General features: G+C 41.0%; 2 protein-coding genes across 4 annotated transcripts; both read right to left on the bottom strand.

Annotated features, from left to right (window-relative positions):
• Positions 1–1,668: 1,668 nt before the first annotated feature.
• Positions 1,669–13,666, bottom strand: tdrd7a (tudor domain containing 7 a). 3 transcript variants are annotated; one of them, XM_068592528.1, is made up of 22 exons: positions 13,412–13,666; positions 12,483–12,687; positions 12,196–12,340; positions 11,954–12,074; positions 11,563–11,655; positions 11,185–11,222; positions 10,685–10,737; positions 10,119–10,289; positions 9,136–9,930; positions 8,553–8,734; positions 8,180–8,372; positions 7,881–7,992; positions 7,525–7,736; positions 7,065–7,199; positions 6,145–6,228; positions 5,876–6,010; positions 5,463–5,573; positions 4,815–4,998; positions 4,425–4,582; positions 3,804–3,997; positions 3,174–3,334; positions 1,669–2,579 (listed from the first exon to the last, which is right to left on the bottom strand). In XM_068592528.1, the coding sequence occupies exons 2-22, from the start codon at positions 12,684–12,686 to the stop codon at positions 2,353–2,355; spliced, it is 3,708 nt and encodes a 1,235-aa protein (XP_068448629.1). In that variant the 5' UTR covers position 12,687; positions 13,412–13,666; the 3' UTR covers positions 1,669–2,352. The 3 variants fall into 3 exon arrangements, with proteins under 3 accessions (XP_068448629.1, XP_068448627.1, XP_068448630.1); XM_068592526.1 differs by having other exon boundaries at positions 13,422–13,666; XM_068592529.1 differs by lacking the exon at positions 13,412–13,666 and adding an exon at positions 12,985–13,179.
• A 549-nt stretch (positions 13,667–14,215) lies between these two features.
• stra6l (STRA6-like) lies at positions 14,216–21,496 on the bottom strand. Its single transcript, XM_068592243.1, has 18 exons — positions 21,471–21,496; positions 21,077–21,149; positions 20,439–20,539; positions 20,133–20,263; positions 19,937–20,057; positions 19,649–19,694; positions 19,320–19,454; positions 19,045–19,118; positions 18,451–18,559; positions 18,181–18,334; positions 17,931–18,006; positions 17,719–17,800; positions 17,429–17,477; positions 17,175–17,292; positions 16,947–17,066; positions 16,276–16,439; positions 15,741–15,884; positions 14,216–14,463 (listed from the first exon to the last, which is right to left on the bottom strand). The coding sequence occupies exons 1-18, from the start codon at positions 21,494–21,496 to the stop codon at positions 14,216–14,218; spliced, it is 1,971 nt and encodes a 656-aa protein (XP_068448344.1).
• Positions 21,497–21,509: the final 13 nt, after the last annotated feature.

Raw genomic sequence — 21,509 nt, 5'->3', positions numbered from 1 at the left:
ATGATATATCACCAAGATGACAATTAGATCATGACCCCAACTTACCTTAAGCCTTTCTTTTTATTTTTAAAAGAGTGATTATTAATCTAATTTTATTTTGTAGGCTACAAAAACGTTAAAAAAAAATGAAAAAGGGGATTCCTTTGAATCGCATGCAGAATAGTTATTACTCAATTGGATGACAGGCATCACATTAGTCAATGGACAGTGCATTACTTTTCCTGCAGGTCCCCTGCCGTTTATAATAAAGACTGCATTGAACACCTCTCTTATGTGCAGGACTGTGGTGTGAGGACTTGCAGAGTGCAGTTACTTTCAGAGTGTTGCCTGCATTAAGCCAATAAGACAGACAACATTTCGGAAAAACCAACAGCGAAATAAAAACTATTCCTAAGCACCTCTGGACCTCTTAACTACCAATGACCTCATGGAAACTTATTTTCTCAAGAGTACTTTAAAAGCGTAGTGCTGTACATTAGTGGAAGCTCGCCGTGTGAGCTTCACCAATTTGACTGTTTTACAGTCTGCGGTATAACTTTTGCATTTATTTCCGTACCTCCTCCGACGCTATTTATAGCCGGACAGTCCCGCTGGGTGACAGCAACGAATACTTTGACCAGATATGGTTTCCTCCAGAGCCGCCTGGAGTCGCACTGCGAGGTCCGCTCTGCTGCAGGCGCACAACCCGGGAATCCGAGAAAAACTCCCAACTAGACGACCCCGTCCATGACCCGCAGATAATCCTCAATTCAGCAGATTTCGCAGAGCGCTCTCAAAGTTTCCTCCCCCGTCCCTGGTCGAGTCTCGGCGGGTTTGCGGAGGCTGAAGCTCATCTCCCGCAAAGGGCAAAGTAAACTTGTGGGAAGAGATCCTCCTCCTCCTCCTCCTCCTCCTCCAACACCACCTCCCCCCCACCAGGCTGCCCTGTCACTCCAGTGATGTCATCAAGTGCAACTGCGCCCATGGTGGGACTCATTGATTCACCACCCTTCAATACGTTACATTACATGCGCACGAGCCTTCTGCGCGTGACCCGCTCAATTTACTCAAATAATGTAAATTAAAAAAAATACTCCATTATATTTTAAAGTCCTTCGAAAGCGACGAATCAACGGAAAGAATGATACTCTAGTATACATTTATATTTTCTTCTTTAGGCATATTTCTTTTTATGTTTGCGCTGATGTAAAATTGTAAGTAGTACAGGCTTGAAATTAGCCCAGTTGGCCTTTTGCCTCTTCCTGCACTTTGATCATTATTTAGTTCTTATATTTGTTTAATTTATTGTTTGAATTGCGCAAATGTAAGATATGACGTTGCAGCCGCTTAGCTTAGCACAAAGACTAAATATAGAAAGCTGAGAATCCATGAAGTTACTCCACTCAGAAAACCCAATTATTATATATAAAATTAAAAGTAAACAAACTATAACTTGTATATTTGTAGCAAACCTAATAGGATCAGTTATCATGTTGAGTGTTGGTTGCATCTCCTGAGTTAAACATGCATTACTGGTCGGTCATAAATATGTAATATTGTCTTGACAGAAAGCTATTTAAAACGCTTTCATTTTTCCCCCCCTCTATCCACCAGACTGACTTTAACTTTCCTTAAAAGCCCTTTAAATTTTACTCGCAGACATCACAGATCCTACACTTGTTCTAAAGCTTTCAGTCAGAGTACACCCTCTTTTTTCTTTATGGTTTAATTGAACAAAACCTTGTGAACAGCTTTACAGGTTGAAACACTCAAAATATTACAAACTTCTTTTAAGCCAAAAAAATTAGGGGTGTTATTAAACAGCAATGCAGATTTCACATATAACTTATGTAAATTAAGGCAATTAAGCAATTTAAATTGGATTAATGTAAAAACATACATGTACACACACATAAAATGACGTGCATAATGAGCTCAACCATTGCATGCATGAGGTACAGCAAACCAAAAACACATTAAATGGGGGAAAAGAGTAGTAAAAAAACAAACAAAAAACATGCAACACACAGGTGACTTAACTTAAAAGTTTTGATGAATTAGAGTTTCATTTGTTTCACAATAAAGACTGGCAAGAGGAAAATTTGATGCCGTGAGATATTCTTAATTTCTTAAATAAACACAAAAGACCCCTTATTTCAAGTTGACATGACCCTCGACTGACCAAAACAAATCAAATCAAATTAAAAAGGGGCGTCTTTAATGCCTTTGTGGGGCAAAAAGATCAGGAAAGCTAAACTAATCCAAGGACAGAGAAAGTGACGTTTGGCTCACTGGTTCACTAGGCAACATTTTTAGAAAAGGAAAACAATTTACTGTTGCCGGTTCATTTACCAACAAGCATGAGAAGACGTCCTAGGCTGCCGAAGACAGCTCACCGCTAAAGTCTTCCATCATGCTGTGAATCCAAATGTCCTGGTCCTTGTGCGTAGTAGTGTCCACCAGGTAAACTGTCATCCTGCATTGCCACAGCTGACGTTTAACCTCTGACACGCTTTCCACCTGCGCTACTAGCGAGTGCTTCTCCACGTGGTTCCTGAACAACATGGAGGCCTCCTCTGACCACTGGTGCTGTGTCATACCTGCAGAACAAACGTGGTACTCGTAATCCGAATGATAACCCAAGCTGCTCCGCCTTGTGTTATCAAGGTGGAAATCAATTAACCACAGCTGACTCGCTGATAATGGAGATAATTGGAGTTGCAGTTTAGGGTTGTAAAATTCAAGGTGGAAAGTTTCCATGGGAATTAAAAGCTTTTTTAATGGGCAGAACATGGAAATGTAGGGATTGTATTTGCTCAGCTGTATCTATATGTACCCTTGTGACAGTCCTTATCAACTTTATAACAATGTATCCTTTAAAATAGCTTAGAGAGAGTATGGGAACCGGCAAAGATGGATCCAGTGATTGTTTGCGTCAAATGGGGACATCTTGTTTATTATTGACAATTTAATGAGTAGTAAATTATACAATGAGTTTCAAGTGTGGTGGAAAAAGATTGTGGTTCAACCTAAATTTTCACCTCAGGGCTAAAAAGTTATTACGTAATTCTGAAATCAAAATGGCAGCTAAATTAATAATACCAAGTTGTTGCACCACTCATTACATATTAAATAACACAGCTTTATTGCATATGTATCAGCAAATCTACTGAGAGAATTATGAACCAACTCACCTGCAAGTTGGGTAGTGATGGCCTGGAAGGGCAGCTGTCTGAATTCCTCTATCAATGGCCTGAAAAGTGTATTTCGGAGCACCTCATGTTGGCCGTAGTCCAAATCGAACACAGAAACCAACCCGTTGGCCAGAATCCCCTTCACCTGCACTCGGTTCCAACTAGGTAAAGGCATGCATTAGTGAAGTCATTAACCATCAGACAATAGCAACCTTGTTTTTACATTTTCTTTTTCAGAATGACACTAAATAGACAGCTGAACTCCTACAATATTACACACAAGTAGTACAAGGGCAGTAATCTAAATAATGGATTAGTTTACAAATAGTTTTGTCCATTTGTATTCATCCTTATAACCCAAGACTGCCATGAAATGAACATCATAACCTGAAGTGCTCCAATTCTTTAAAGCCTTCTGTGGAAAGGTGTTGATTCAAGTTTTGCTACAAAGACTAAACACAGTGCATCTGGTCCTTGTGCATACTTTAGCGTTACAATTCTAATGCTACTGTGATGTCCAAATCAATTAAACGAATATAGTCAAAAATGAATGAACATAAATAATTTACAATGACGACACATCGTTCATGATGCGTCAGCTTTGAATCAGCTGCAAACACAATCACCTACTTCTTGTCTATTTTGGCAGCGTAGATCTGTCCTTTCTGGATGATTGGGGCCGAGTTGGTCTTCCACGTCTGGTTATAATAAAGCATCATCTCCCCCATCAACACCACCAATTTATGCAGGTCCTGCCATGGCTGCACCACAAAGTAACCAGGGTGGCACGCCACGGGCACAAACACGTCCATATTCTGGCCAGGCTGGAAGAACACAAGAGAATAAAGTGTATATACAGTCGAAATACTTGTCAAAAACTGAATAATATACTGCTATTGTTGTGGCCCAACTCTTTGTCAGAAGTAACTGTATTTTTGTGCATTTGACAATATCCTGTAAATAGGTCTTTATGTTTCTCCGACACCATACAACAGAAACCTTAACTAGCAGGATACAGGAACAAAACATGAATTGGCAGTTTAGAGTCTGGTGAAAGTGGAATAATGACACTTGCCATGAAGATGTTTTTCTCTTGATTAGAAGTCGACAAGTAAACGATTGAGTCATAAAATGATAAGTGTGACAGTCAGTCTGAAGAAAAACTACAACATGTACCGTATACTGTATTTACGGCTACTTCCCTCACGTGACAAGCGAGCCCCAACAAAGAGTTTGTCCATCTAAACATACCTGAGGCAACTCCAGTGGGGGAGGCAGTGAAAGTGTCTCGGTCATCATATCTGGAGCAGATGAGGCCTCTGCACCTTGAAGAGGTATGGTTGAGGATTTGGTGGTGCCGATCAGGACCGGGCTGCCCAGAGTCAACCTTTCTATTAGAGCACTGAGACCTTGTCATTTGGAAAACACAGGTACATAAAACCTTAGTCAGCCCTTTGAGATCAGTCACTGTGCTGTAATGCAAAATCTCCCCAAAATCTCAATGTCCTAATACCGTGACTTCACATTGAACAGATTGGAGCACAAATAAAAACTCTTTAAAAAAAGAGACACGTAAAAATACCGACTCAGACGGAACCGTCACACACCCGGAAAAGACTGTTTTATGTTGTGCAGTGTTACCTGTATCCCCGCTGTTTGTACAAGTTATGTTGTTGTTGTTGTTCTTCTGAGTTGTAAGTTCCTTCCACAAATCTGACTGGGCCAGCTGATGGTTGAAGCTCTTGTCCAACTCCTGACTAACAGCACCGATGAAGAGGTACATGTCGACCAGTCGGTCTTCTTTGTGCTCGTCTAATTTCAAGATCTAAAAACATGGAACAAAAGGGTGAAAAAAAAAAAATGCATATACAAAGTTCGGGAGACTTTGATGGGACCGTTATTGTTTTGCACTGTTCTTCAACAAGACCTTACTTGTAAGTCTGATTTGCAGTGTTTATATTTGAAATATCAACACTACTCCTGCTACACTGCACACTGTTGTTGTGCTTTAAGCAGTCAAGACTTTATTATAAACAAAGTAAACTGGTTACACTTTATTAGGTACTGCTTTTTTGTACCAAGTAATACTTTGACACCTTAACAGCCTGAATTCTTTGCGGCATGGATTCTTTAGGATTCTTGTCCATATTGACACGATAGCGTCACACAATTGTTGCAGATTAGTCAGCTGCACACGCATGCTCTCCCGTTCCACCACATCCAAAAGATGCTCAATACAATAGAGACTGGTGACTGTTCAACTTGGATATGCGTTTAACTTTAGGTTACCTTTATTTTACAGTCTTCAGAGCCAAGGATAGCCTTTTTCAGCCACAGAACAGCCTCTGGGCTCCAGTCTCCCTCCGGTACTGCGACATCAGCCAGGCGACATTTAATAGCCTGAAGAGATACATACACAAAAAGCCTCAACAACTTTACGTTTATAACAAACACACACATTAGAATCTTTGGAAACAACGTTGGTGGATGAAGAAACATCATTGCAAGCACAATTACCTGACTTCTTGGTCCACAAATATATGTTTTATCCTTTAACAGCTCAATTATTTGATTCTATGTTTTTTAAATGACATACAAGTACAATAGACAGAGGCTTCAAATCAATTAGGACAGAAAGAACGACCTCTACAGCCATTTGATTGACATACACAAGCCCACACATAGACAGAGAGATAGCTGACCAGTGGTGGGATGATGGTGAAGTTTTTGATGAGAAGAGGGGGGATTTCTCGGAGATCAGTAACCTCTACAGTTGCTGGGACACCCAAGTCAATGAACAAGATCTCAATCACTCGGTTTCCGTAGATGTTGGTGATCTGAAAACAAAAGCAACAACTTGTGAGTGAGCAACTAGAAAATAAGACCTCAAACTGTCGAGTCAATAACGCAATACTTTCATTGTCCGAAATAAGGTTTTTAAGAAAATAAATGTGGATGATCCTGTTCTTACCTCCACTCTGGACCACATTCCGTTGTAGCGGGCGAGACAGAACTTGCCAATGAAGGGTCTGGACACCAGGAGCTCAGAAGTCATCTGGTCAGGATAGTTACAAAATAAACATTTTACATTCTACCTTTTCCGAGACGACTTTTGTGGTTGCGGGTGGAATGAAACACAGCAGCTGTGTATAAAACTGCATTCGTGAAAATGGCAAAAGCCGATACATGATTAGTGATGATTAGTAAAAACTCCACCCTGTGAGGTGAAACTAAATGTAATTGGGAGCCAAACCATTAAGTGGTTTCAAGTAGAATTTAAGCTGATTCTGTATCACTTCAGCAGCCAATGAAGGAGTATAATCTGGTTTATCGCATTAGAAATCAGCATAAAAGGCGTTGCGTTTTATGAAGCACATCTGCTTTCATAAGGCTGATCTTCAGCTATCAAAAAGATGAATATAATAAATCAGAGATTGACGTGTGGCATCAAGTGCAAACGTGCTCAAAAGGTTTCAAAGATGTGTCGCAACAGTATTGCGTTTATGATGCAGTGTGGGTTTACTCCTGTGCCAAATATTTAGATACAGTCTTCTCTCCACCTTATCAGATAACATCTTAATGACTGTAAAACCTTGTTTACGCCTGCCCCCGTCAGCACGAGCAAGGCTATTTACCAAAAACAAGGTGTCGACCCCATCCTACAGGCCGGTTTTTATATAAAGCACTTAGAAACCGTATAATTCAGTGACCTTACTGTGGTAATTCAAACAGTGCCAAGTCAAACTTGACATGACGCAACATCTCTCTGAATCAAGCAGCCCACTGAACAGAACAAACACTGCACCGCTAATATTCTACATGCAATCAAAGTGCAACATGAGATGCTCGACAACACCATGGAGTGCCAGGGCAAAGGGAGGTCTTGTTAACCTGGGAGATAAAGAAACTCTCAGTTTCTTCCAGTAGCTTGCAGAGTCTTGCAGTTCCTCTGCAGGGTAGCTGGCAGTAGATGACGCCATCTGCACACACATTTGTGACACGCACATCCGGATAGGTAGCATTGACCTACAGGCAACAGAAAGATTATTGTCAAATAATGCAGGGAGGATTGATGACAGCGAGGACTGTACAATCATGGCTCACAGGCTGCTGGTTTTAATTTCAACATAATGAGCCGCCTGAGACCCTAAACATTCTTGAGTTCGCATAACAGGCAGATTAATAGCAGGGTTCAACGCCTCCACCAGATCACTCACTGGTCGAGCTGAGGCGATGTCGAGGGAAAATCAGGCAAGTTTGTTAAATAAATGCAAAACCTGCTATTATTAGAGAGGGCTCTCCTGCGTCTTATGCATCACATTATACTGGTAGTTAGCACCACGATCCTTACAGTCAGAGGGTTGCTCATGGTCAGGTCCTGGAGAGTCTTTAGGCAAGTGGAGTTGATGTTGATGTCATCATCCTGCGACGTGTCGTACAGCACTACAACGGGAGTCTCATTCTGCTGACACGACTCTAATGTCTCCATCAGCATGATCTTTCCGACTATCAACTTGTCCAAAGAAGACAGCACTGGTGGATAAGAGCTGAATGCCTCTAGACCTGGGAGAAAAAAAATAAAGTAGGATGGGAGTGGAGAAAGGAGGGCCATTGGCCAATATTTACGTTTTGTTTGTTCTCTATGCTTTTATCTACATCACTTACACAAAAGCAAATGTTAAAGTCATTTCTATATCTTCAATGTACCTGCAAGTCCAACAAATATAGCCTGGAAAGGCAGAGACAGGAAGTCCTGGTGTAGCTCCAGAAGATTAGTCCCACTGGTTTCCACAGAGAAGCCATAGTCCACATAGTATACCTGGCAAACAAACAAAAGCTTTTACTATAGAAACACTCCCCCCTCCTGCAGCTACACACTGTCTTCCTCAGACAATGAAAATTGCTGCGTCAACATTTCTGAACCGAGTACATCCCTTAACTACTAAATCAGTATTCAACCGCGTGACAGGTGAAAATAACTTGGACCGACAGACTAAATTAGTTACCTTGACCTTGTTAGGGGCAATGATGGCTATTACTTGAGCTCTTGCCACCTCCTCTCCATCCTCCCCTCTGACTGCTACTAGCTGACCAACCACAGGTTTAGAAAGAGGATGGTGGGTGGAGCTTTGGTTGTAGAAAGAGTGCATGGCCTCCTCCATGGCTTCCTGGGCGTCTGAGTAGTTCTCACCGACATACCTGAACAGAGAGACGATCTGTGCATTGTAGTCTACAAAAACTAAAACCTTGGAGTTGCATTAACAAAGAAACACATTAGTGGTCATTTGTTCCGTTGTGTGTGACTTTTAACATGCTATTCTTTTTTTTCACAATAACAATTTATGACATTGCTGTCTGCTCGAATAATGTGCGTCTCACCTTATAGTAACAGCATTGCTTCTCTTAGCATCAGCAATCAGAACAGAGGGGTACTGCTCTGAGGGAAGAACCAGACAGGGAGGCACCACAGGACCCAGGACTTCCATACCAGAAGGAAGGGGGTGGCCGACATGATTTTGTGTGGCTTCCATGTCAGTGCTTTTGGAGTTATACAGGATGGCCTGACCACAAAAAATACAACAAAAACAGGTTAATATGAAGTATGGCTCTAAACTCCCTAAAGATTTAAATCAGACACTGTAGAAGATAAACCATTATTATCATCATTGGAAGAATTCCCAGTTAATCCACACAAAATCAAATCGATTGAGTGAGCTTTAACATGGACTGTATAAAACATTCTAGCTTTCTGAAAGAGCCGTTGTGAAGCTCAAAGTGGGTGGGTGCTTATGAAGCCGGTATCAAGTGGCCATTTAAAAAACTGCAGATTTGGGCAGTTCATTTCTCAGCACAAGACGTTTCTGCTTGTTTTTTAATGAGAATAATACCAAAAAACTTTATTCTACTCTTAAGGACTTTACTTGTACATTGTGTTAACACCGGTATATACTCATTCACTTACCTTCTTCTTGTCATGTGGTATGGGGTACTCCACAGTGAATGTATCCGGCAAGAGAGACAAGTTGTCCAGAATATGTTTGGGGAATTGCATCTTGTATGTGTCCATAAAGAGTTTGGGTAAAGAATGGGCCCACAGACCCCGACAATACTTGGACAGAAGCTCCTTTATTTTCTGACGCACCTCAGCTGACACAACAACAGCAGCAGAAGGCTTTAAGGAAGGACAAGGGACAGAATCAGAGGTCGGGGAGAAGTCGACCTTCAAAAATGGTAAATTTTCAGGGCCAGCTTGGTTGGAGGAAGCCAATGAGGGAGCGTTGGGTGATGCAGGGCTAGTCACGGTAGGGGCTTGGGTCAGAATGTTTTGGTTGTGGTTCAGGGCCATCGTAGACATGTTCGGATTTTGTTTACAGTCACCCCGGGATTTGAGGGCAAGATTAACACAGGAGGGAAGATGCGGAGCAAGTGCTGGGTTGCGGGCAGGGCTGCGCAGCGTAACTGAATTTAACAGTTTGCTTAAAGGGGCAGCGGCAGGTTGCGGAGGAAAAATGAAGGTTGGTCTAGCCAAAGGGGGTTGGTGGGAAAGTCTAGGTTTGGGGACTGGAAAAAGTGAGGGCATGGAAGGTTGGTCAGGCGTTGAGGGATGTGAAGAAAGAAGCGTGGTGATAGTTTTTGAATCAGTGGGTGATGTTGGAGGCATGTTGGTGTCGCTTTTTTGAGGAACAATACGAGGTTTAGGAGGCAGAGGAGGGTAGATTAGGCGGTCAGCTCGATTGGTGCAGGACGGTTGCTCCACCTGTGAAAGCCAGAGTAGCAAGAGATGGAACAAAGAAAGATATTCAAACCATCAAATATTGTTAAGGCTGGTTATATATATTAGAAAAAAGAAACAATTTAAAAAAGGTTTGAGTTTGTAATAGCTTCAAAACTCCCACACCTTCATAATATTAAATTGATTGGACGTATACTTATCTACCAACTCACCATTGCGATGTGTGACCACTTTTCCAGATCAATGAGCACCTGAGGGTGGAGCTTCTCATTGAACATGTCACTATAGACCCTGGGTAGTTTAGTCAGCCACAATCCACTGCGGTATTTCTTCAGGAGCTGAGTTATTCTGCTCTGCATGAGCTCCACGTCATACAGACCAGACTGTTTGGGAAGTTGACACATAATCGATCACTATAAGTCTGGCCCTGTGCTTTTGGATAGTTTTCAAATTGAATGAATACAATAAACGCACAAAGTACAAAGTGAAACTCATTAAAAGAGCTGATGGAAACGACTGCCGTGACCACTGATTGGGGTGTAGCACAAGTGCTGCAGACAAACATTTTGCATTATAAACATGCATCGAACATCATTTACAGCATGAATTCAGTGAACCTTCTGGCTGCGTATAAATATAAAGAAGGCCCGAATTAACCCTTTTGATTTATTCTCAAACATTTGCACATGCATTTTATTCGGGATATAATTTCAACGCACTAGAAATCCAAATGTGAGCTATCGGGTCATTTCAGATAAAATTAGAAACATTTTTATACTTGGGACTGGTTGAGTCTGGAGACTTGTACAGGAGGCTTCTCTGTGAAAGGTTCTACAAAAGGAAGAGGGAAAAGTTAACAAGTGCTGATATCAGAGGGCAAAGTGCAGCAGCTTGATAGTTTATCTCCTGAGCATAATCAATTTTTTTTTTGTTTTGGCAGTGTATATATTATTTTTTACTTTAATTGACCATAATTATTGGTATAAATCACACTTAAATTCTGCTACCTGGTTCATTATGACTGTTGGCTATATTGTTAAATAATGAAAAATTGCCTGATTGACAGTGTTTAAACTTGGCTTGGAATCAGTACATAACTTTTTAAAGTTCATCAAATGCAGCTTGTAGCTACATAACATAACTCTCAAATGGTGTCAAAAACATGGACATATTATACACCAAATCACATTGTTCTATAAAGTACGTATTATATTTAAGAGGAATCAATTAAAATGTTGTGACATTGAAACTGATACACACCAACAAGGTCCCACATACCTCTGGACTTCTGGCAGTTTGTCAAGTTCTTCTCGTTCCTGTTGGCAACATAGCAGTGTGTTGAGCATATTGTGCTTTTCACAACAAGCTGCAATTCAATACAAACATCTTGCTGCAGTTCTTGATACAATACAGGTTGATAAAAAGGACCATATTTAGAGAATTAACTATTAATAGTTTACTAAACCACTAAAATTTTCAAATGAATGCCCCGAGCAACATTTTTGCATCAAGTACAATTAAAAAAGGTTGTTAGAAACACTAGAATTCAAACGCATCTCCTTGAGCAGAAAATGCAAAAGTACTAGAATGAATACTAAATCAAGAGCGAGGTCTTTGATTTAACAGAGCTGAGTTTCGCTGCATGTGTATGTTCACCTGTCAGGCATGAAACACGGTTTTACAGTTGGTTGAGAAGCCGGTAGTCTGCGCTCAACAGGGGTGATAACGCTTAAACTCTGGTCCAACTGCCTGTTTGGGGAGAACACAATAAAAACAATGATCAAAAAATCTATTTTCTTTAAAAAAAAAAAAGACAATTTAAACTGGTTTGAATCGTATTTATATTTACTTAACACGTTGTATTATTGTATAAGTGACAGAATCTCAATTAAAGAAAGCCAAACACTACTTGGATTTCCACAAACTCATATGTTAACCCTGACAATAGGTGAATAATATAGCTGCTCTGAGCTGTCCATCAATGTTAAAAGTACAACTACTGGTCATTATTTCTTGATGAAAACTGTATTTTTAATTTTTTTTTTACCTGTAGTCCCCTGGGGCGCTGACAAGTGTTGAACCTCTGGCGATTTGAGCCTTATAACGGTGTGCGTGCCACTTATTGGATCCAATAGCTGAAGGTTGGCGGAGAGCGGGCCCTGGCCTGACTAAATGAGTCGAAAGGCAGAAAATAGGGACACAAAGAAAGGTTAGAGGTCAACAAATAAAAAGATATCTCTGCAAAAATAGAGCCCTGGAGTAAAAAAACAAGCCTTGTGCATCTCCTACCATTTAACATGTACGGGTTGGAAGGTTTGAACCTCATCTTGCAGTTAACGACATGGGAGCGACCAGCCTTTTTGGAGGACTTCTGCTTGGCCACCAGCTCAGCAATGTGAGCCGTCTCCTTACACACTGCGGCAAAGCATTTTATCTACAGAGCCAAATTCATTGTATTGTTAAAATACGGCATGTGATTTCGCAAACGTGATGAACGACCAACAACTTCTTATGGAGTTTGAACATTGGCCTTATGAATGGGTAAATGAAAAAAAAAGAAAGAAACCAGGCCTCACCTCACCCATGTGGTACTCCAGGCGGACCACAGAGGAGATGCTCCTGAGGTAGTCCTCCAGTCTCGAGTGGCCCAGCTCCCTCAGCGGGATGCTCTCTCCGCACAGTGACCGGTACTCCGACTGGAGGGCGTGCATGGACACACCGGACTTGCTGGACTGAAGCACAGACCGCAACATCTTCTTGATGGATTCGCTGTCGGACATCCTGGTTAAATTCGCATTGAAATAGAAACAGAGATATCAATCAGTGGGGTTAGACCAGTTAAAACACAAATATATAATATAACGTTAATATGGATCGAACCCTGCTTGGTAGATGTGATGTTGATTCGTGGACAAACGTTTACTGGACACGCTAAAAAAAAAAAAAAGTCCTTTACTAGGTTTGCAAAAGCAGACTTTCAACGACATATTTTGGGTGTGTATCTTGCAATAACGCAACTGGTCTTCGGGATGGCAGAACAAAACACGGTGTCGCAAACTAGGTCAGAGACAGACTTACTCTTTCAGCCGAGAGTTCAGACTCTCAAAAGCCACACATTAATGAACTCGCACCACGTCGTATGAGAGAAGACACGCGAGACCGAGTGAGTCTACAACCACATGGCGACGTTATGTGCGTTTGTTTTCCGCCTATGGTCATATTCGTTTTCTTGCTGCGACGCGTGAAACGTTGGAGACTGATAACCAGACACGAATCCCCATTGAGACAACGGACGGCTGCCGTTAAATTGGCGGTTGGCCGGACAGCGTGAGCGCTGACCAACGGCTAGCGGCTAACGCTAGCTAACTGTTCGCTGGCAGCTAGCATGAAATTACGTTTTTGGCTGTTTTTCTGAGCAGCCCTGAATCGACCTTCGACAAACCAAAGTGTCGGCAAAGTGAAATTACATCAGGCCAACTTTAGTGACGGACACACATGTGTTCACCTCAAAATACCTCTCTTTTCCACTTGTTAACGCCAAACTCGTTGCTGTCTTCAATGTTGGCGCATCCAAAGTCTCGCGCAGTGTCCAACGGCGCACGTTGAGGTGAAGCCCTAAAGTTCAAAAGGTCACTTTCGTTTCGTACGGCCTTTTCGTCCGAAATGTTGGATTATCTTTATCGACTTATCATTTGTCTAATGTGCAGTTTTTAGGGGATCAACGAGTCAACTATGCAGAAAACAGTCGTTGGAAAATGTGCTGCTTAAAAGAATGTTTTTATTTGAAGTTTTGAAGGCAACATGATAAGCTGTCTAATAATAAATACATAATGGAACATCATAATCTTATACACTTTTTTTTTCCAACTGAAAGCATTTGTTTGTGCAACAATAACATTTTTTAAAGTCACAAATACTAAGCAGAAGTTTACACAAGCTTGTTTTCAGAGGAGCTCTCTGAGTTGCACAACCATAAAGTCCCACCAAAGCCCCATTGTTAATTTATAAAACAGTTTAGCAGGCAGTGGAATCCAGTTACATTGTACAACATAAACCTAGAATGAGGTGCAGCTCACAATATTTAAATGAAATCAACATTATTAGACTTCAGTGCATCACATCCAATTGTGGAATAGATGCCACAAAGAGAGGTTAATGTTTCTCAAAATTTATTCAGATTTACATGCGATGCAAGTAAATTACTAAGAATGAATAGAAAGTTGTTCTAATTTTATCACATTAACAGTGTGTGTGTGTGTGTGTAAATATATATTACTTTTACATGATTGCAATCCATTGAAGTGTTTCTTTAACAGTCTTGTGCTGGTGTGACTATGATCACTGGTGGTGACTGTGACTCTGCTCGGCGGCCCTGTGTTTTGAATGCCATGACGCGAGCTTGCACCACCGTGTCTGGCATGGCAGATGATGATGATGATGTATGTAATGATGAAGATGAAGAAAGGTGATGCTTCCTGAGCAGGATCAGCTGAGGGTTCCTCAGTAAGGTATAAAACAGCATCCAACGCTTCTTAACCTGGCTCTTCACAGAGGATTCTGTCCAAAAATAAAACAAATAATGAACCCGTAATACAAAAATAATAACAATTGAAAAAATGCACAAATATTAATAATAATAAGATACATTTTATTTTAATAAAACATATAGACATGTGCAAGATTATTTTTTTAATGACTGTATTTTTTAGCTAATTTAAAAGAAGATACTTGTGAGTCTCATTCAGCAGACAAAGGTTAGTGTTGAGTTTTGTAGAATTGTAATAGTCTGGGGTGTGAATATTGGACTTGAACATGTATAATAAAGAATTGTTTAATGTGCATATTAAAATACAAAAGAGGAATATGATAATTAATAAGGGATGTTATGATGAAAGATATCTAATTGTATGCATAAGAAGGTTACTGTATGTTTTTCATTACTTTATAATGATTCATGGAATGTATTGAAGCAAAATATATATATATATATATATATATATATATATATATATATATATATATATATATATATATATATATATAGTGTTGATCAGGTAACATGGAGTCTGCGCTGGAGAGTGAAGAGGTCATTTACACATAGGGGGGGTTAAGTGTCTGCAGGAAAGCATTTGGTTTGAGGAACAAAGGGAACGGCTGGACCTCCTGTGGTCTGGGGAACTTCCTCCTGGTCTTATCAGGACAGGAGGAGGATTCGATTTGCATTTGACATGCTGCAGAAAGGGGGGAGACTTTACATGCATAGGGTTTCTGGAGGATGACTGTAGCTCAGAATAGAGAATTCCTGTTGCACTGTAACCTGTAGAACTGAATAACTAATTCCTTCTATGTCAAATATATTGTTAGCTAACACAGGAGGGCAGAGTGAGGACTTCAGGTACCAGAAAACAGGAATGTTATGGAGCCAACTTCAAAACCTGTGCCAAAGAGAGACTCCGCCCCTGTGTGACTCTTAGCCAATCGCATGCCATGAATTTGAACCGATAGCCAAGTGAATGTGCTGTGTTAAAACTGGAAATGGAACTTGGCTCGTACTTGGCGTACAGCCTGTGGGTCCGGCTGAGATCGAAAGGGCCTTGATCAAGTATTGTACGTATCGAATATTATCATCTCTTTTTATTAAATATTTTTATGATATCTTGTTGATTTTGGTACTTCTTTCCTCACGACCACCTGGGATTTTTAGACATATTTAATAGTAGCAATAGTTATTTAGTGAATGGTTGTTCATATAAGAGCTACACACACACACACACACACACACACACACACACACACACACACACACACACACACACACACACACACATACTGACCAGAGGCCATGTTGCTGAATGTGCAGTAAGCAGACGCATTGTGTTTCTCCAGCGAGTTGGAGACCAGCAGCTGGCAGAAACACACCATGACTGGATTGCTATGATAGTGGTCAGCAAAGATCATCCCAATCCAAGTATTGTATCCTGGGACATGCAATAAATACTGTGAGAGCAACACACACATACTAAAAACAGCAATGACTTTACAGTATTTTTAACATGTGTTGAAGGAGAATACACAACTGAATACATCCTCTGACGCTTTGTGAAATGCTGCCACCTCCTGGAAGAAAATCCTGCTTCAGGATGAATGAAAGTCTTCGTCTATATTATTACTCTAATCTGCCCCATCATCATCAAATATGAATAATAATAATGGTACAATGTATCATGTTGTGTCTTTTATATTCCACCATAGATTGTATATAAATACAAAGAAATATAGGTTTGACTGTGACATGCTATGCTGGTCAATAGGGAGAACTTCAATATTTCACTTCTGTCTCAGACACGTCTCTGTTGAAGTTCATCTTACCGGCATCCATGGTTTCATATCCTCTCTGCATAATGCTCCGGTCAATGCGGGACACCAGCCACGTCCCCACCATAATGCTGAACAGCAACCTCATTATGCAGTTGCTGATCCCCATCACCACGTTGTAGAAAAAGAAGAAGTAGTTGAAGCAGTGGAACGCCTTCCTGAAGAGAAGGAAGAGTAACTGTGATTTCACATTACTTTGAATTACATCCAATTATTGTATTGACGGTAATTTCCACACTGTGAAACCACCTCTGTTACTAGGAGCAAGACACCCAGACTTGAAAGTTGTTTCGCCTCTTTTTGTTGTTGTTGTTGTTGTTGTTGTGTGTCTCTTTGTGATTGTTTCTCCCCATTTTGGTAGTTATTTTAGATTCCCATCTTTCTTGAGGTCATTCTTAGTTTTTTCCACATTAATATGTGTCTCTTCGAGTGACATTTTGTAAGACACCATATTCGGTATGTAAATGAAGGTACTTTGCACTTGAGTAAGTGAGAAAGTGCATCAGCATGACATTATGTCATCAAACTGTCCAGTGCTAATAATAATGAATTACAACTATCTCTGTATCCCCAGCAACAGTTTGCCGGCAAATGTAGAACATGGGTTTTAGTGAGACAGTTTTATCGTCCACACTTTTGAAATATCAATATTAAAATATAGCCACCTGTTGTTAAGAGCCAGAGGTTTGTGTTTATCAGTCAGGGAAATTTTGTCCTGAAGGAAGAAGATCTGAACCAGACCGATCTGGAGAATCACCAGGCCGATGACCAGACTGATGGTCAGACTGAGGAGACACAGGAAGAAAAAAAAACAATACATGAACCAAGGAGTCAATCGAGCCGTCCATTCATATTGCATCATGTACGCACAACCACCGTGGAAGAAGCCTTACACTATGATCCCCAGGTTGGAGAGCATGCTCAGAGCTCTTCCATGCTGTATCGGCAGAACCAGCACATAGACAAACACCAGAGCGAACAGGAAGTGGACGAAGTGGACAATCAGGTAGCCTGAAGAGAAAATACAGAAGAGCTAGTTACCGTTACTTCCTCTCATTCTTTTCCCCCAGGCTTCTGAAAACATCTCGCTTTGGAGAAACAGCAGGGAGACACATTCAGTGTGTGTTTCAGCAGGCGAACAGCTTACCCCACAATGTAAACGCTATTTGCCAACCAGAGTATCTTGCAATGGAAGCCTGTTTCAAATTGAAAGAGAAAACTACTTTTGAAAAGGGTTAAATTAAGAGGACAAAGTAAGATGAGATGCAAACATTCACATGTGCTCTGCATATTAGAAACCTCAAAAGGCCTGCTCACGCGTTCACATGTTAAAAATATGCAGATCATCCACTGTGACATGTACATTATGAGCAGAAAACAGGCCGCCATCTGCTGTGCGTGTGCGTGTGTGTGTGTGTGTGTGTGTGTCTTACTTACTACGCTGACAGCAGAGCGAGGGTTGTGAAACGTCTCTGGAAGAAAACCCTTCTGTCCTATCCACAGCCTCTTCAAGTGTTTTCTATGGCGACAAGACACCATGTCACTCATCTATGTTGTTGTTTTTGTAATAACAGCTGGGGCAATTTCATCTACCTTTCCATTATTACATCAATTTTGTTTGTTTTTAGGGTATGTGTCAGGTCTCTTACCTGTAACATGCCAAGACATGGAAGCAGTAAGCGACAGAATTGAGACTAGCAAAGATGGTGGTAGCTAGCCAAGACTCTGCAAGAACACAAACAACAAGAAATTGACTTTTACCAGGGCTCAGAGTATCAGGGTGGAGCTCATCTTTTACTTTTTTTCTTCTCGGAAATGTCCAGAATCAAGGAAGCCGGGGACGTTTGGTTTAAATCCTTGTTTTATGGTATTATTTGTTCATGGTCATAACCAACTCACTTCTAGCCACATTAAGGAATTCTTCCAGCTGTGGTATCATGGCTTCCAGACCTTCAGTTTGGTTACAGGACTCAAACAGCTGTTTCAGTGTGTCCTTCCACCTCTCTCCTTGGTCAAAAGCCACATTACTGAGACTGTAGTCTGCCAGGGTCACCTAGAGAAAGGACACAAAGGCAAATGAACACCTCCAGCAGATGCAAAGTTGAGGTGTTTTGTGTGTCACGTTTCCAAAGCGACGTGTATGAACATCTCATTTTTGTCTCGCTTTACCGTGTAAAGGCCTATTAGCGAGATAATGACAGTGCCGATGAGCCTGTTGGGGAACTTGAAGTAAGGGTCCCACTCATACACTCTTCTCTGGAACCAGCTGAGGGGTTCCCTGCAACATAGAAAGCATGGTCAAAACCACTGTGTGTGTGTGTGTGTGTGTGTGTGTGTGTGCATGTGTGTGTGTGTGTGTGTGTGTGCGTGTGTGTGTGTGTGCAGCACCTGAACACACCAGACTGGACTTGAAGTCAGTCCATTGAACTGCCTCAACACGCAGCGTTTAACGCATACTGGTTTCGTAGTTTAAACAGACATTAGAGTTTGCAAATACTAATTTCAATGTTCAACTTTGCATGTAGATTTTCATATTTTAGAGAAACAAATGTGACATAGTGGGTGATTCAATTAAATATAAGAAAAATATATGTTATGCTGTGCTTTTGAAAACTGTGAACACTCCAGTGATCTCATTTTAGGTAAACTGGTTCAAACATCCAGACACAGTGGATCCCTTTACGAGCAAGAGAAGTAAACGTGCCCACATGTACAAAGGACACTTGAAAGCAGCATTGGTGTACATGCGCATGTTTGCTCTACCTGTGTGCAGGCGCTTTCCTCAGCAGTCTCTTAACGTGCTGCACCTGATGTTGCTCTATCAGCTCTTCAGGATCCTGGCACAAGATTCAGCATGTCAACGGTCACGCACAGTTAGAAGATCTAGCTTCAGAATATATATATATAGATATATATATATATATACATATATGCAACTATATATGTAGTAAACTATATATGTAACTATATATGTATTAATGCAACTAAAAGCGAAAATACACAGCAGGAATCATTTCACTGAGTTCATACATGCTGACCTCCGGTTCCACTCTGGTTACACGCAGATGTATTCGCGCAGCTTTCACCAGCATGTAGACAAATCGTCCCAAGAGGAAGATGAGGGAGAGGATGCAGGGCCACTGGACAATCAACTTCTGGTATTTACCAAGAATCTTTAAAACCACACAAACAAAGTCATTTATTTTATTTTTTTTCCCATTAAATCAATAACTGAGGGGCAACTCTTTATGACTGGGTGTTTTGTAGAGCCTAATTCATTAAGGTGTAGGACATGGCTTCCTTGGTGGAAACCACACAGCATCAGGCACATTTACACTCGCTTTTGCGAGTTTAAATACTCACCTACCTTACCATCAGGACAGGTGAATGTATCCCAGACTGTAACGGTGATCCTGAAAAACAAGCATCGAGACATGTGATGTATTTTCTAAGGTTATTGAAATGTGATCATCCACATATCAACCCATTTATCGGTCCATATACAGCACAACCTCTATTATACATTTTGGATGTTTGGAAATTTTTGGTTTGTGTGTCCATCATACATTTGATTCAATTTTTTTTTTGCAAGTTTTTACAATGTTGTGCATTAAAGACATACACGAGTGAAAGGTCAACAGTTCAAGACATTTACCAGGATAGAGAGTAGAGTATTCCCAGCAACGCCCCGGCCACTCTGAAAGGTGTGGACAGACAGGCAAAGAAAGGGAAATAGACCAGGCCCACCTCTAACGCTCCGACCAGATACACTATAGCTGAGGACAATAAAAAGGAAGCACATAAGTCCACCTGCTCACTGCTTGTGTCCGCAAGCTAAACAGATACAGTACCTCTGGCCCAGGGAAACACGACGAAGGGGATGTAGCGCTCAGAGAAGAGCAGCAGGACGCTGGAGGACACGGCACCAAACGCAAACCCATAGGACCAACGGTTACTGAAGCTGCCAATACTATCCAAGGGCCTGGGACGGCGTAATATCAGAAACACACAAAATGAGCTCCTCAAAATAGCCTGATGCATATCGTCAGACAGTTGCAGAGAACAAGCGCAGTACTGAACTTTGAATACATTGGAACAGATATTGCTGTTATTTTATCCCTCGATGTTTATAGTTGTTGATGCTGCTGCTCACTTACACCACAATACCGAAACGCCCACCCAGGAAGGGAAATCTGTGGTCGATAGCTAGCCTCTGGGCTCTCTTCTGGAGGAACGACAGCACCCCCACAATCAACAACTGGAACACAAGAAGTGGATGCATGAACAAAAGTCACTGGGAAGAAATCCGTTGTTTGCTTTGCAACCGTGTGAAAGTGGAAATACATTGGAGGTGTCAGGGTGATCACCGGCCTCAGCGTCTTAGCAAAGTAGTTTTAATTAAGCTGCTGTGTTGATCTACTCATTGATTGTGGATTTAATATGCACAGGTTGTGTCGTTGTTCAGTTCTTGGACGTATAGTGGATATATTTATTTGTGTTCTGTATTCTGAAACACCCTCTAAAAAGACCAATTCCCAGGGTGTGCTACGGCCCTTATGTTACTTTGCTGTTCTGTGAATATCCGGTGTCTGCAAAATGTCGGATTTATAATTCCCCAGCAAGTGTTTCTGGTTGAGAAAAACCCGGTTCCTCTTAAGTAAACCATTCTAAACTGTCTGAAAAACACAATGTCCCAAAGCGGAAAACAGGGCTGTTATTCTTGAATCATGACAAGTTCATATTTTATAGATTGTTGAGGACAAAGGAAGTCATATTAAATACATGGACAACTTACTGCTGGTACGAGGGAAAAATGAAGGAAGAGCTCCATAGAGATTCCACTTTGACAGTCCTGAACCTTCGCAAGCCTACAGAAACAGGTTGTGACATTTTTTTCATTGAAACAATTTTTTGAGAACACACAAAGGGACACAACGCAGGATGCAGGCGAGCGGAACAAAAAGAAACAAAACAGTAAAACTAATCAATCCAAAAAGGGTTAAAAAAAAGTTAAAAACCTCATTTGAGTTATAATGCAACAATAAGCTCAGGTTCAGGTTTAATGTTGCTCTCTCTTGATTCAAAACAGCTACAATCAGGTTGATTCTTCCTGAAGTTGTAACACAATGCCTCGCAGCTGATATAACAAAGTCAAGAGCAGTGTCGTGAAATCTAAAGTCTGTACTTACACATCTTCCACCTGGTTTCTTATCATCTTTGACAAGTCA

The sequence above is a fragment of the Clinocottus analis genome, unplaced genomic scaffold, assembly GCF_023055335.1.
Source record: "Clinocottus analis isolate CAN_PGR_092001 unplaced genomic scaffold, fCliAna1.0.p SCAF_27, whole genome shotgun sequence".
NCBI classification, from domain to species: Eukaryota; Metazoa; Chordata; class Actinopteri; order Perciformes; family Cottidae; genus Clinocottus; species Clinocottus analis.
This window is presented reverse-complemented; position numbering and strand designations above follow the sequence as displayed.

Excerpts from the sequence above, each read along its gene's own strand:
- stra6l (XM_068592243.1), bottom strand. The coding sequence starts at position 21,496 with ATGATAAGAAACCAGGTGGAAGATGT. Across the intron at positions 19,455-19,648 it reads TCACCTGTCCTGATGGTAAG|ATTCTTGGTAAATACCAGAA; the intron begins GTAGGTGAGTAT and ends GTGGTTTTAAAG. Across the intron at positions 14,464-15,740 it reads ATTCAGCAACATGGCCTCTG|AATCCTCTGTGAAGAGCCAG; the intron begins GTCAGTATGTGT and ends ATTTTTGGACAG.
- tdrd7a (XM_068592528.1), bottom strand. The coding sequence starts at position 12,686 with ATGTCCGACAGCGAATCCATCAAGAAGATGTTGCGGTCTGTGCTTCAG. Across the intron at positions 7,737-7,880 it reads TATATTTGTTGGACTTGCAG|GTCTAGAGGCATTCAGCTCT; the intron begins GTACATTGAAGA and ends TTTTTCTCCCAG. Across the intron at positions 2,580-3,173 it reads CATCACTACCCAACTTGCAG|GTATGACACAGCACCAGTGG; the intron begins GTGAGTTGGTTC and ends TTTGTTCTGCAG.